The 16179-nt window shown below is 47.5% G+C and overlaps 1 protein-coding gene across 1 annotated transcript in view; it reads right to left on the minus strand.

Annotated features, from left to right (window-relative positions):
* The window catches only part of LOC144172646 (uncharacterized), a 138700-nt gene that overhangs the window by 63336 nt on the left and 59185 nt on the right, over positions 1 to 16179 (minus strand). The window contains exons 9-10 of the mRNA XM_077701288.1: positions 6889 to 6996; positions 2180 to 2293 (exon numbers count right to left, since the gene is read on the minus strand). Of these exons, the coding sequence (XP_077557414.1) occupies positions 2180 to 2293; positions 6889 to 6996 (222 nt within the window). The remainder of the gene's footprint in view (positions 1 to 2179; positions 2294 to 6888; positions 6997 to 16179) is intronic.

Raw genomic sequence — 16179 nt, forward strand, 5'->3', positions numbered from 1 at the left:
ACCACATACCCTGATTTTATATTTACTTGTCCCTACAATAACGCTTGCGTGTTATTCGTGCGACCTACAAGCAGGGTGTCTAGCAAATTGCCTGATTCAATTTCCCTGACTTTTCCATGTTTTCCATGACCATTTTAGTCAAAATTCCCTGACCTATACAACAGGCGCCATTCTATGGAAATGGTCTGTGAAGCATATAAAAAGCGTACAGAAAACACATTCTATAGTAGGGAAAAATACATTTGTTGCAAGTGCCCCGATTCTCAAATTGCATTTTGATTAACTTCAGTTCGTTCAGCTTGAGGTTTGCTTGCCTTCAGTTACGTCTTGCGGGATAGAAGCTTCAAGTCGCGCTTCAGCGAGTACCTTTTGCTTTTTTTTCTTGATTGTCCTGGCTCGACATGCAACGTGAACCGCATGGTGCGTTTTTACACGCGATTCGGGCGCGTCGGCGTTGCGCGTGCGATTTTTGGACGCCCGCGTCGACGATTCCCGCGCGCGGCAGCTTCTGCCTCGCTCAGAAAATGACGCCCGTGGCGAGCGGTAGTGGGAGGAGCCTGACGACTTGCGCCAATGGGGAGCCGCGCGCCTCATGGCGGCAGACAGCCGGCTGGCTCCGCCAGATATGCTTTGGCTTACCACCCCGGGCAGGTATTGCATGGGATTTCGGCGCACGATAAAGATCCCCAGGTGGTCAAAATTAATCCGGAGGCCTCCACTACGGCGCGCCTCATCGCGTGCGTTGCGTCGGCGCGTTAAACCCCACAATCAAGCGCTTTCACTAGCGGCGCGGATGATGTTTTATAGTAACGTTTTCGCCCACGTTAAAAGCTCCTTTACCACACAAGCAACTTCGTACGTGCCTTGTGCGGCATTGAAGAGAGCGCTTAGAAGCGGTCGCTCGAGCTCCGCGGACGAAGCCGCCGCCTTGCCGCCGCCGGCAGCACCGCGCGCAGCGCGCGGTAGCGTCAGCGCGCCTGTGACGTGCGCGGCGCGTTTTCGCGAGCAGAAAACGCCGCATGCGGTTCATGCTAAACCATGTCATGTTCCTTTTTGATTATGTAATTCTGGCTCCTGATGTCATAAGAAAGAAGTTCCTTCAAGATTAGCTCCCGAAAAGCGGTGCCTTTTAAAATTCGGTGGAAAAAAAGCGCATTGTGCGTGTGATTTGGGCACCACACATATCGTCCCTCTGCGCAAGTGCACCCAGCAACCTAAAACCAGCTGCGAGCTGCGTGAACCGCACGCCGAGTTTCTGCACGCGATTCGTTTCTGCACGTGATTTTCACTGCCTCGTCGACGATTTCGTGCATGCGGTGGCTCCTTTCCTGCACAAGTGCGGTTGTGCCTTGAGTAGCATTTTAAGATTGTGATAAGCGGTAAAAGCGGCCGTTGGAGCTACCGCACTACTTTGCGACTGGTGCTGCCGCCATGCTGCCGGCGCCTGCCGCTCGGCACACACCGTGCCGAGAAAACGTTTCATGCGGATCACGCTTTCGTCGCCCGCGAACGTGTTGCGTTCGTGTATCTTCTTGGGGGACTCCAACACTGATTTCCCCTATTCTAAAACAGTGTGGGCAGGCCCCGAAGTGGTTTTCCCTGACTGGTACTACTTTATTGAAAAATTCCCTGACAAATCCCTGACTTTTCCCGGTGGTTACATATTCCCTGACTTTTCCCGGTTTTCCCGGTCGCTAGACACCCTGACAAGGCAATCAGCAGGATGAAGTCAGCCATGAATGGCTAATAAAAAGCGAAGCTCAGGTGAAGGAAAGAGGACTGCTAAACTGCACGATCAGCAGGGCGAAGCAACCTTTACGTGAACCCGGGAGTGCTCGAAAAACTGCCACAACTGAAGCGACTTCCCGATAAAGAAATGCCAACAATGTCTACAATAGCTCCATGCTAAAATAACATCTACGAAACGAAAGGGCAAGGAGGGAGGAAAAACTTTCCCCTTGTGCACACTTTTGTCTGGCCATGACTTGACAGCACTTTTGCCCGTTTTCAATGTGCGTGCTGGGGCAATATACAAGGCCCTGTGGTGTACAATGCAGCGAGCGGGCTTTACAGGCACGTTACTTCTCACTATGCCATAAGGTTGCTTTGGCTCAGCATGCATGCCACTTCGCTGGAATGAAGATATCAGCTAATTCTATCAACAGAAAGGGGCCCTCACCTCCGCGTTGCCCCGGGCTCCGTTTTGGTAGTTCCTGGCTGGCTGGATGTCCTGGTTCTGGGGCCCAGAGTGGGAGTAGTTGGTCTCCTGCCTCCCAAAGCCATTGTAGGATTTCTGCAGGAAAAGTAGGACATCGGGCATGGCCAGCTCTTCACTACTGGACATGTGCAAGAGGTTTGAATACATGCTTGCAAAGAAGATGCACATACAGCTTACCATAGCTTTTGCATGCTTTAGTAATGCAACTACAGTACATGTAACTTTAACAATACAGCGCAACAGAAACAAACACTTAAGCTGAGGCACACAGGACGAGCGCTGCTGTGTCTCATCCTGTGTGCCTTAGCTGAAGTCTGTTTCTGTTGCGCTGTACTGTTCAGATGAATCACCAACTCACCCAATACTACACTCTACTTTTCACTGCTTCGCACTTCTCCGTACATCCCCTCAAAACATCCTCAATGGAACCTGCATGCCCCAGTCCCAGTTTATATCGCAGCAAACACCCTATACTAGTATTGAAATTGGGCCGCTTTTCTGACGGAGGCTAAAAGCAAAAACGCCCATGTGTATGAGATTTCGGCGCATGTTAAAGATCCCAAGGTGGTTAAAATTAATCCGGAGCCCTCCACTACGGCGCACCTCATTACCTGCGATGAGTCAGCGCGTTAAACCCGGCTACACTCAATCAATCAATTAAAATTGGGGCATTGTGCCCCAACTGGACCTGGGCTATGAAGTGCACTAAGTGCAGATAGAGCTAAGGTTAAATAGGATTACGTGAGGACTTAGGCCCTAGCTGGCATCTCATAATAGGGCTTTTTGTCACAGCTACACACGGGCTATGAAGTGCACTGCAGTGTGTGACAATGGGTAATGTATGACCCCCAGAGGACTAGAATTTGGACTAACATCATGCAACAGCCGTTTCCTTTACTTCCCCCACAAAAACAGCCACCATTTTCGAGTGCACAGCAGTTAATACTTTCGTGACCGTGCCTAATCTCATCGATAGTATGCTATCTATGAATACAAATTCAAATTTTGGCAATCTCCATGTGATTCTGGACCGCTAACGCCATTCAAATATGGTAAAGAAGGAAGTATTTTGTTAGTTTCGCTTTCTAGTTTCGTTTTTCCGCCGAATGGGGGATTTCGAAATGTGCTTCGCCGGCAGAGAGACAAGATCACGTAGTTTCAGTTATTCGCTGATGCCACTCGCCACTCGATGCTCCACGCAAACGGCAAATTTCGGCCGATGTGACTGAGCTTGAATCTGCACATGATGCTAGCAGCACAGACACAGAAGGTGACTTCGATTCGTCACACTTTCATACGGTCAGTGAAAGTGCATCAAGTCACCCCGGACGATCACCAGGTGTGCGCACTTGAGTTTCGCTTTCTTCCCTAGCAAAAATTCTAATAGAAACTTGTATTAGTCTTATAAATTTTTGTATTAGGTGTATAAGACATGTATTAGTCTTATACAAACTTGTATCAGTTTTATAAGTTTCATATACAAGTTGTATTAGTCTAATACAAATACACCTATTAGTTTGTATTAGTTTACAAATACAAATAGATCTGATAGACCTGATTCTAATACGAACTAATAGAGACGTATTGGTTTAAATAAAAACTAATACAAATGGACCCGCAAAGTGCGATTTCCTGAATTTTTATGTTTTCCGGAAAATCATAAGACAAAAGGTTGAAATGATCGCCCTTGAGCAATAATTTTTATTTGGTATAATGTTATGAAGCGTTTTGTTCACTAATAAATCTCCGTAAATGTCCAACCAAATTATTATATATATGCAAAATAGGTCAACACTTTTTTTTCATTTTCGCTCCTAAAAAATGCGCTACATGAAGAGCTGATGGGAGCTGGGAGTGCTGCGCCAGCGATAAGCCACCTTACCTGACATTACCTGCGATATGATCTCTAAGGGACCATACCTGCGAGGCTGCAAGAAGAGCAGCAAGAAATAACTAAGCCGAAAAAACTGCATTGAAGTCAAGCCAAGCCATGCCAATGGTCTTCGTTGGGTAGCCAATATGGCGACAACATCAAAGTGCGGCTGGCGTGTGTGTACGTTCGGGAAGAAGACGGTTAGAAGGAAGCGGCTTCTAGCGTTATTTCACATCAGACGCGTGTGCATCGCGTCATCGAGAAGTGTGGGAGATGGGTCTAACGCCCGTATAACTTTGGCAAGTATGAACCAGGCCGCAGCGCGATCCATCATGGACCCGTCACCTCGCGGCTCCAGACATCTTTGCTCTGTCTGCTATGCTGTGTAACGAACGCCTGACATCAAAGAAAGCGTGTGCATCACATCATCCAGAAGTGTTGGCGATGTGTCTAGCACCCGCCTTACATTGACAAATGTGATCCGCGCCGCCGCCCGACCCATCTTTGACCCGTCACCTCGGCGCTTCGGACTCCTTTGTTCATTCTCAAGGGAATTCCTCACGAAGAAGAGACTCCATTCTAATCGCATGTTGCGGAAGGGTGAATGCTGTTGTTTAGTTGCATCGAAACGGGAATGGTGTTCAATCGGTCATTAATGCGCTCGATATGTACCTATGGCTGGACTGTACAGGTTTGACGAGCTTTTTCTGATTGCATGCTGCAGCTATTTTGTGGATTCGCATTGCAATTTATTCGTTCGATCTTAATCAGGTTACGAACTTACGTATCATTAAATTATTCAGCCAGATTTCTGTCAGCCAGAGGAATTTGCCTGTATACCCTGATAATAAAATGTGTTGCCATGTTTCATTGCTTTGTTCGAACTTGCACTGGTTCTGATAGAACTAGTACACTCTGGTAGACCTACTAGACTAATACAATCTGATAGACCTACCAGACTAATACAGACTAATAGATCTAATAGACTAATACAGACTGATAGAATTAATAGGCTAATACAAACTGATAAACCTAATAGACTAATACAAACTGATAGGTCTATAAGTGGCAATAAGCATATACGTGTACAGTCAAACCCGACTATATCGAACCCGTTTACATCGAATTATCCCATATATCGAACAATTATTGTGCACTATAATGTTACCGGGAGAATATATAGCAAAAAGTACGGCTACATCGAACAAAAAAGGCAGCCGCAACCTATATATCGAACTTCGGCAGCGCAAGATTGCCCCCGAAGTTGGCTTTCCTGCGCGGCAGCTGGGCGAGCTGCCTACGCCTTCTCCCCCAGTTTGAAAAGTCACTTAGCCCAAGCGCTCGCACTCTCGCTCGCTCTGACCTCCACCCTCTGGAAATAGTGGTTGGACCACACTCTCCCGCTGTCTCGCCAGTCTCGCGCGGCGGGCTCTCTCTCCCCTCGCTTCTACGCATGCTTCCCTTTTCGTGTTTTCGCGGTTGACGACGCATCGGTACGCCTTGTTCATCTGTGTTCAACTGTGAGGACTCGACGAGTTCCGCCCCGTTCCCATGTTCCGATGCTCTTCACGCGCTGAGCGTTCTTCGCCGCCACTGCGCGGCAATAGAAGGCTGTGGGCTCAGCTGTTTCGAGTCACTTGACAATGTTGAAAAGTGTGTGCACAACAATGCTTCGAAAGTGATGAAGCAAAAGAAGATCGGAGACTATTTCTCGCGCTAGTGTGCCCGCGGAGCATGTATCTTGCAAGTAAACAACAGTTAGTGATGAGGTACGTTCTGTGCATTGTCAAATTCTTTAAACATTATATATCGAATTATACAATATATCGAACTAATGACCGTTTTTTGCGAGTTCGATATATCCGGGTTTGACTGTATTAGAATTCGTATCAGAATTTTTGCTAGGGTTCTCTGGTCGCTCTATCAAGGGCATGCGTTGTTGTAAACAGATCCAGCCGTGTTCTAAAGGCCACGTACAGCTCTTATCAGCAGTGTGTCGACTTTACTCGGACGAGACCATTTCGTGCCGACTGCTAGAGACGGGCCACAAAGATGGCCCGGAGTTGACCTTGGCATAGTGCTCTGGAGCAGCACGCAGCTGTTCATGTTTATATTATTGTATGCAAATAAGTGTCGGACTTACACTACTTGACCTTCAGTATTATTCTATAAGCGTTCTATGGTCAAAGTGCATATTTCAAATTGTTTGTATACCCTGTGCAAAGTAGCACTGAGGCTATCAATTTTTTTTTATTTGTTACTTTTTTTGTTTTCACAATTTCTCGTGATTGCTAATGCATCTGTTGTTTGAAATTATTGCTGTTGGAAAGCCCCATTCTTCCTCTATCATATCATAACCTACACTTTAGCATCCATTATTTTCTGTGCAAGAAAAATATTAGCCAGGACTACCCAACAATAACCGGTAGGCACTAGTGCTTCATGTAAATACCTTTTGTAGAGCTCATTTGTGCAGTATTACTTTCAAATTGTACTTTTAAAATTTTTTTCATGTGTCCCCTTGCAAAATGGCATCGATGTTTTCTTTATTTTGTTTATCTTTTTGTTACTTTTTGGTATTGTTAGTTTTTTAAATACAATTTGTATTAAATCTGTTGTGTAATATTATTACTGTTAGAAAGCCCTATTCTTTATCATTTTGTATCTTACACTTCATCACTCATTGTCTGTGGCAAGAAAAAATATTTCCTGGAAGACATTACTTTTCACTATGCGATATAGCTTGCTTTGACTCAGCATGCATGCCACTTTTCTATCAACAGAAAGGGGCCCTCACCTTGCCCTGGGCTCCATTTTGGCAGCTCCTGGCTGGCTGGCTGTCCTGGTTCTGGGGCCCAGAGTGAGGGTAGTTGGTCTCCAGCCTCCCAAAGCCGTTGAAAGATTTCTGCAGGAAAAGTAGGACGTCGGGCATGGCCAGCTGTTCGCTACTGGACACGTGCCAGAGGTTCGAATAGATGCTTGCAAAGAAGATGCACATACAGCTTACCATAGCTTTTGCATGTTTAGTAATGCAACCACTTTACCTGTAACTTTAACAATACAGTGCAACAGAAACAAACACTTAAGCTGAGGCACACAGGACGAGCGCTGCTGTGTCTCATCCTGTGTGCCTTAGCTGAAATCTGTTTCTGTTGCACTGTATTGTTATAAGATGAATAACCAACTCGCCCAACACTACACTCTACTTTTCACTTCTTCACACTTCTTTATACATCCTCTCAAAACATCCTCAATGGATCGAACCTGCATGCCCCAGTTTATATTGCAGCAAACACCCTACTAGTATTAAACTTGGGGCATTGTGGCCCAGCTACACCTGGGCCATGAAGTGCACTAAGTGCAGATCGAGCTAAGGTTAAATAGCATGACGTCACGACTTTGGCCCTAGCTGCTATTTCAAATTAGGGCTTTCTGTCACAGCTACACACGGGCTAGGAAGTGCACTGCAGTGCGTGGCTATGGGTAATTCAGGACCACCAGAGGACTAGAATTTGGGCCGAAATCATGCAACAGCAATTTCCTGTACTTCCCCCCCCCCAAAAAGCCACCGCTTCAAAGTGCACAAGACAAAGTTTGCGGTCCCTTCCTGAGACGCAGATTGAAAGCGTGTATTGCGTAAAGTGCATAATGAACAAAAGCGTGCATTTAGAAAGTATGCATTGAACTAAATGTCGCTCGCTGCAAACCAGCTACGCAGCAAGGTATGAACAGGGATCCTACGATCGTGACGTCAAAACTATCGCGGTGCCAGCCTCTCCTGTAGTGGCCCTTCAGGCGAAGTGACAGAGGTTGCACTGATGACGGTCATGCTAATGACATTTTCAGTCATGCTATATAAGACCCAGGCCTATTACAGCAGCCACTAGCCTACAGCACGGCCCCTGCTGCCACAAGATAGAATAATTCGGCCAGAAGCTGTGGTCCAGGAATGCAACACAAAGCAAGTGCATTGCACCCTGAAGGACCAGGCAGGCCCGGCACACACCACAACAATCACCTGCCAACGCTTGGCGTTAAAGTGGAATGCAGCACACTCATGGAAGCGCCGGCGTCCACAGGTCAAACACACCTTTCAGCATTCACAGTCATTGTGTGCGCTCATACAGACTATACAGTCGTTAAAAATTACCAACTAAATTTTTGAGGCAAGATGCATGGTATCAAATATTTGAAGCAAAACTTGAAGCTTGGCCATAATGCTTGGGGCACACGTGGAGACAGTCCGCCATCTGTGTCTGCATGTACAGTCAAACCCGGTTATATCGAGCTCGCAAAAAAAAAAACTACAATCAGTTTGATATAGGCCATAATTCGATATAGGCAGGTACAGAACTGGATGTCGTAAAAGTGCACACCATTTTATATATCAAAACACTTAGGTATTTATGAAACTGCCTTAGTTTCACACGAAATAGTGTATCTTCTTCTGCTTGAATAACTTTGCCACTTGCGACAGTATACACTTCTCCGCATTGTCTAAAGATTCGGAGCAGCTGAGGCCGCAACCTTTCACATTTGCGAAAAAGCACTGCACTAATGCGAATGAACCAATCACCTTAAAGGTTGTGGGCAAAGGAGTGTCGTTACTTTCCTCGTAAACCCTCCCATCGTGACGACACCATCGTCCACACGTGCAAACTCGCCGACCGTTGATCTGACAACGGTGGCCGGAAACTCCGAAAGCTCACTCCACAATTCGGCAACAGCGGCAATGGCTTTGTTGCACTGAGCATTTCGAAACTCATCACCAGCAGGCGGAAGCAGGCATGCCTGAGGAGCGTGCTGAGGGTGCTCTTGGGAATCTCGGGTGGCGCGGGGACATCCAACTTCTCACCGCATTTGACACGACTTATGATTGCCAGCTTTACAGCAAAAGAAACATTCTGCTGCTTTATATGATAGCTAGAGACATTCAATGGGCCTTTTGTCAGTGACATACACACAAACCACCACAGCCACACTTCAGAAGAGATCCCACACAGCGCAAACAACGCTAAATACAATGAATGAGGAAAGCATTGCAACAATTCGCCTGCAATTAGCCATCTGAACAAGCACGGCGGGTGGGCAAAGATCGTTTTTTGCATGGGTGTGTTGACGTATTGCTCTACAGCGCAGTGGCGCAGTCCACTGCCCATAAGCAGCTGGGCTAAGCCACTTTTACGGTCTGCCAGAATTTCTCCTCCGCTGCGACGAAAAGCCCACTTGAAGGGGCACTTCTGTGGCATTTGTTGTGCGATATATTGGGGGTCACTGCTATTTTTATACGATGCAAGCTCAAATTTTGCTATACATTCTCATTGTAAATATACCATGTCCAGAAACTGTTCAATATACACGTAGGATGTAGCGACACCATCGTCATCGTTATCATGAGATCATCATCAGCGGTGCTTGCCCGGCAGCGTCAGCAGTGCCACGCGCCACAAGATCGAACACAACCGAGCGCTTGGGCATGTCTACGCCGCTCTCCAAGTCCCAGCCGGGCCTTACGCACCTAAATAAATGTAGGAGAGCCACAGCGCATCACTTAGTTCGCGGCTCCCCTTCCTAAAAGGATAATTCGATGAAAAACAAGTTTAATACAGTTGGGTTCGACTGGAGATGTGCTACACCGCTATAGACAAACTATGCGAGCCATTGTTAGAGTTGTACAATATTTACTCTTGTCATTATTTGAAAGAAACTGCGACCAACGTCCGCACAGCAGTTATTAGGGCTCCAAGCTCTCGTCCACGTATTGTGCTGGCACAAAGCGAGTGCAACAACAACAGTCCCCTTAGCACCTGTGGAGCCGTGTCAAGGGTCACGTCTGCGGGTTACTACGAGATCTACTGCCTGTATACGTAACTTCATCCAAAAAAAAATTTTCAAACTGAGGCTGTATGCAACTCTTGTGAAGAATCACCAACATCGACAATTAACACGCTCGTAAACCATCTAAAGCAGCATAAAGCCTTGTATGTGGAATTTGAAGCACCCACTAAATTGAAGTACAGTCAAACCCGACTATATCGAACCCGTTTACATTGAATTATCTTTTATATTGAACTATTTCTTGACAGAGTACATTTACAATTAGAATATATAGCAAAAACTATGCTTGTATCGCACAAAAATACCAGCAACAACCACTATATCGAATGAGAAATGCTGCAAGAGTGCCCGCTCCCCCCAAGATGGCTTTCCCTCGGAGCAGAGGAGAAGTTCCGCCTGGTCTAGCCTGGCCGCTCACGGGCAGCGGGCGCCTCTCTCCCATCCCTCACCTTGCTCTCGCTATGAAGCCATGCAGGGCCAGCAGTCGACACCGCCTCTTTCAAAAAATGAGCCTGGTCCGCCCGGCATGCTTTTTTTTTTTTCGTTCGTTGTGTTTGAGTCGTTCGCACTTTGTGGGCTTTTTCTGAAGTCTTACTGTGGTGGCTAGCGTTAGTGTCACTAAAGAAGCTAGTTCATTAAAGAAGAAAAACTAGTACGAAGCTGCCAACTTTCCCTTCGCCGTGAATTAAGCTGGCAATCGTTAATCAGAGTCGAACTCAATCGGTGAGAAGTCAGATGTCCCCGTCAGGCACGAGATTCCCAACAGCACTTTGTCAAAGTAGGTTCTTGGAAGGTGTAACTAAAGAAACCACTGGAAATTGCTTCAAGGCTGCTGGCTTGTGTGTGCCAGTAATGACTGAAAATCATGAGTGCAACGAAACCACCGCAGGTGTTGCCAAAGTGTGGAGCAGGCTGTCGGAATTTCTGGACGTCATTGCCGGATCAACGGTCGGCGTGTTTGCGAGTGTAGATAATGGTGTCTGGACCACGGGAGAGTTTGGATGACCACGTTGCCGAGCGCAAGTGATAGCAGCGCAACAAGGAAAGCAACGACGATCCTATGCCCAGAACCTCCAAAGTGATGGGTTCGCTCGTACTAGACTGATGCTTCTTCGCAAATAAATGTAAATGGTTGCAGGCTCAGCTGCTCTGACCCTTTCTACAGTGTGAAGTGTCTTGGGCAGCGAGGTTATTCAAGCAGAAAAAGATGCAAGACTATTTTGTGCGAAAGTAGGACAGTTTAATTAATTAATAAAGTGTTTTATAAATGTTATATGCTTTTATGACATCCAATTCGTTAGCTTGCTTACATCAAATTATACCCCATATCGAACTGATAGGTGTGTTTTTGAGAGTGATATAACCGGTTTTGATATGAGAATCAGTTAAGCGTCATGGATGTTTTTAAGAAAATGGTGGTGACCAGGGTGAAACGGCATGCCCTGGACCAGAAGATAGAGAATGACTGCGCTCAATTCGCAACCGTACACGATTGTAGAAGATTTGCTTCAAAAGGCCATTCAGGACAACAGCTGCCTTCCAGTATGATGCTGTCAGGAACATTGGTGCCCAAGTTATACGACGACAGAAGGAATAAAGTTCAGCTGGAGTTGCCAAAGGCTTTTCAGCACGGATTAGAATCACTTTCATTTACAACCGACATTTGAACATCCCGAGTTAACGAGAGGAACACTAGCCCTATGTGCCACTACGTTGATCAGACCTTCAAGTTGAATAGGTACAGCTTGAACACTTGCCCTTCCCCAGGCAAAGACACATCAGCAAGGATTGCTTTGGTTCTCGAGCAGCTGGTGTCAGATTAGGAAATGCCAGTCAATGTGTCCTTCTCATGTTGTCGCAGGTAATGTGGCAATGTAAGGGCACCCACTCGTGAACTGTCATGGCACGGGAGGACTTGTTTTGCACACACTTTGCCGTTGGCCCTCAGTGACGCTAAGGGTATGACCCCAGGTTTCGCTGAACAAGCTAGAGGGATTGTCAAGCATTATATGCGTAGCTAAAAGCACAAAAAGGAAAGCTTACAGGGACACTGAAGGCAACTAGCACGTTTCATTCAGATGAAAGTTCAACTGTCCCGCAGCCCTTTAAGGGGGCAGACTGGTCTTAGAGCTATATTTTTTATTTACCAACCAATTTTAATGAAACTGCACTGCGTTATAGAGTTTTTTGTGCTGATTTCAAATCTCCTATTAGATTTTTTGTAAGCTGATTATATTTTGAGTTAATGATTAATTGCCATTATTTTGGGACACAGTTACAAAATAACCACTCCATTCAGAATGGCAATTACCACGTGGCTAGGCAGACAAATGACTAAAGAATACAACATAGGAAGAACTTTTTTGATTCAGCTATTTTTGGTCGTTTTACAACACAGGGAACTTCGCTTCTCCCGCAATCTGCCAGAAATGGCTCGCAGGTGGTGCCAATTGAACACAATAATAATTTTCCAAAGCCTCCATTTAAAAAATTTGTTTCCTATATTGTATTCTCCACACATTTTGGTATCAGAAGCAAAAAGAATTAAAGTTGTACCTGCTCTGGGTGCCAAGATATCTGAGGATGAAATGCTAGCTTTGCATTGCAAGAAAAGTGCCGTTTCACCATTGAATTCTGTGCTAACTGAGCTGTAGAGTGCACTTTAAAATGCTATTATAATATAATAACAACAAAATATGATGCCTTTTGATGAGGAAATTTACAGACTGTTAGAAAAATGGCCGTGGAGGCCAAAAATTCCATTTTTGAGAAAACACTTTTTTTGACCGTTTTTCGGCCCCAAAGACCCAACTGCCCCCTTAAGCACTTATTTGGGGACAAAAGGATTTAATTTCAGAGAAATTACCGATTAAAAAACTTGTTTATTTCTCTCATTGCCACTGCACGATTTCACGACGTTTTGCGTGACAAAAACAGCGATCGGAAGTGAGTGAGACAGCGGTCTAGTCTAACAGGTTTCCACGTGGTTACCGCATATTGCCGCGTATCAGTCAACCTTTTTTTTTAAAAAAGATGACCTTCCAAAATTAGGGGGTCCACTTATACGCGGAGTCAACCTATACATGGGCTGTCATCTGCAAAAATTCAAATTTGCCGCCGGTCAAAAGCTGTTTCTGGAACCAACTAGAGCCACTACGAAGCCTTGTCTAGCCAGCATGGAGGCTAGCCAGCACTAGCCAGTCACGAGTCACTCGCCATTTTGGAAAGCACTCTGTGTTGCGGGTGGCACGGTTGAGGCATTGGTGACCGTTCCTGACCTGCCGTAACAATGCCTCCGCAAGCTCGGCACCAGTACAGTACGGCATTCAAGCGCAAGGTGATTTCATTTGCCGAGGAGAAGAGCAACATCGCTGCAGAACGAGAGTTTGGAGACTCCGAAAAGTGTGCTCGGGGATGGCGGCAGCAGAAAGACCGGATCTTCGCGTGCGCTGGTACGCGTCGGTCGTTTCGCGGGCCGAAGCAGGGACGTTACCCCGTAATTGAAGAGAAAGTGCTCAAGTGGGTACAGCTGCAGCGGAAAGAAAGCCTTAGCATGTCCTACGAGGACATCGAAATGAAGTCGCGGGACGTCGCAAATGAGTTAAACATCCACCGCGACAAGTTTAAAATATCCAAGAAATGGATAACGAACTTTATGAAGCGGAACAGGCTGAGTCTCCGGCGTCACACAATGGTAGCGCAAAAGCTCCCGGAGAGGTACGACGAGAAGCGGCTCGAGTTTCAGTGGTACGTCGAGAACCTGACTGAGGAGGCGGTGGGGGTTCCTGCTCGGCCAGATCGGCAACGCCGACCAAATGCCGGTCTGGTTCAATTATGCTGAGCAGTAGAACCGTCGCCGAAAAGGGAGAGCATCAGGTCCACCTTTTAACAGGGAATGAGCACAACCGCTTCACCGTCATGTTGTGCTGTACGGCAGACGGCCACAAGTTGCCACCCTTCGTTCTTTTCAAGCGGAAAACCCTGCCAAAGGAGACGTTCTCGCCCAAAGTCATTGTGCAAGTGAACGAGAAGGGTTTCTTCAATGAAGAAACTGCGCTGGAATGGTTTCGGATAGTGTGGTGCAGGCGTCTCGGAGCTCTGCTGAAGTCCCAGAGGATGCTTATGCTGGACTCTCTTCCGCGGCCACATGACGGACCGGGTCAAGAAGGCTGTGGCCAACACTGAGTGCGACCTTGTAATCCCGGGGGGGATGATGTCGATGCTTCAGCCGATCGACGTATCCCTCAACAAGCCCTTCAAGGACCGTGTCGGGGCTCTGTACAACGAATGGATGAAGCAGGCGGACAAACCCACAACCCCCACTGGCCGTGTGAAGCGCCCGTCCCTGAGCATGGTAGCCCAGTGGGTTAACGACGCCTGGTACGGCCTACCTGACGAGATGGTGCGTGATGCCTTTGTGAAGTGTTCGATTTCGGCCCCGCTTGAGCCAGCCACTCCCGACAACGAGAGCGATGGCGACAGTGATGAGTAAGCTTAGGGTTCAAGCTACTGCTCTGGAACTGGTCACTTTTTGGTTGTCACCAATCGCTTTTTGATATTTTTGTTTTGTTTCGTTGGCTCGGTGACAACAGTGACGGCCAGGGCTACGCCCGCGGCATCCACAGCGGGAATAAAAGTCAGTATTTTTGGTCCTTCACAAATTGGTTGTCTTTTTAAATGCAAATGCATTTATTAGTCAGGGGTTGTCTTGCGTCCATCGAGCGGCGTGCGCCTGCATTCCTCCAGCGCGAGCGCACGCCTCGTAGTTCTGCCTTCGTCGTCGTCGTCGTCGTAAATGCGGATGCATTTCTTAGTCGGGGGTTGTCGTGCTCCTTCGGCGTGCGCCCGCAGGTGTTATCTCTCCGCGCTCAATGCCGAACGCATGCGCTTGAAGCGAGCTGTACTAGTTTGCTCGAAGCGGCAAGGACGGCGAGTACTGCGGTGTTAGTCTCGTGTCTAACGTGTATGGGAACTTGATATCACACGCCGTCGCCACATCTCCCGTTCGAGACACGTCTCCGTACAAGGACTTGTACACCCTTGCCTACACTGGAGATGGAGTCTTTGTGGTGACCGTGTACCTCGTGCCCAACCTCGCTCGAGACGCCGTTGCCGCGCAGCTGGACGCGGCTATGGAAAGTGTGCGCGTGCGCTCCAAACCCTCTGACCCCACAGTCTTGGTTGGCGACTTCAACGTTGACGTGCGCAAGAAGAGTGGCGAGTGGCTGGTCGAGTACATGCAGACCAGGCACTCTATGCATTGCCTCTCTGCTGGCTTCGACACGTGCCCCACTACCATTCACGGGAGTTGCATTGATCTGGTCTTTACGCGAAACTGTGACGCGCGTATGCTTCTCAAAGACCCTTTGACCGTGCACTTTAGCGATCACAAGGCAGTGATTGTGGCCGTCAGGTACAACGATAACACAAACAGGTGCTGATGAATAAATGATTACGTTCACACTCTCGTCATTAATTACGCCATTACTCGCAACACACTCATCGGCGCACCCAATGCGTTCGCATTTCTGCACGATTCCCTTCGGGGAGGTGCGGGGGAATTTTTTTTTTTTGCGTTGGCGGAAATGAAAACTAGGGTGGTCGACTTATTTTCGGAGTCGACTAATACGCGGCAATATACGGTAGGCTTTGCCAATCGTGGGGACAGTCATCTTGGTCGGTGACATGGTCATGTAGGTGCAAGCTTCCTCGCTGGTCATGCGCGGCGTGTCGCACCCACGATTCCCTGTCACGTGTGAATGAGCTCGACGCCAGAGGATGGACCCTCACTGGTCTCCCACTGGCAACCCTCTTTCCACTGAACCTTGTTCGGGCATCTAGTCCACGGGGAGTCGAAGGGTGTCTGTCAGTTGCCTTCTCTCACAGCCACGACGATTGAGAACCCAGTTGGCTCCACGGGGACTCTGCGCTGAGATTCAGTCTTTACCCGGTCGCCGGGAAGGCCCTCTCCCAACATCCGTAAAAACAGATACCGGAGTCGGGGTTCCTGTGGTTTGAGCGAGTGCAAGAAGCACTACTCCCCGTCAGTCGTGATGTCTAGTATGTAGCTGTATTCGCCAAGCAATAAAGCCTCAACTTTGATTGCTGGAGCCTGTCTGCCGTGCGTGAGTACTCGAATCCGTGCGTCAGTCTTTGGATTCCACTGAGGCTAGTGTATGACTGGTAGTGCTTTCTGTAGAGGAGATATCCTGGGTTTTCGTTATCCCATACGTTAGCCTACACAGGAAAG

The sequence above is a fragment of the Haemaphysalis longicornis genome, unplaced genomic scaffold, assembly GCF_048455015.1.
Source record: "Haemaphysalis longicornis isolate Haplotype H1 unplaced genomic scaffold, Haemaphysalis longicornis Haplotype H1 scaffold_25, whole genome shotgun sequence".
Lineage (NCBI taxonomy): Eukaryota > Metazoa > Arthropoda > Arachnida > Ixodida > Ixodidae > Haemaphysalis > Haemaphysalis longicornis.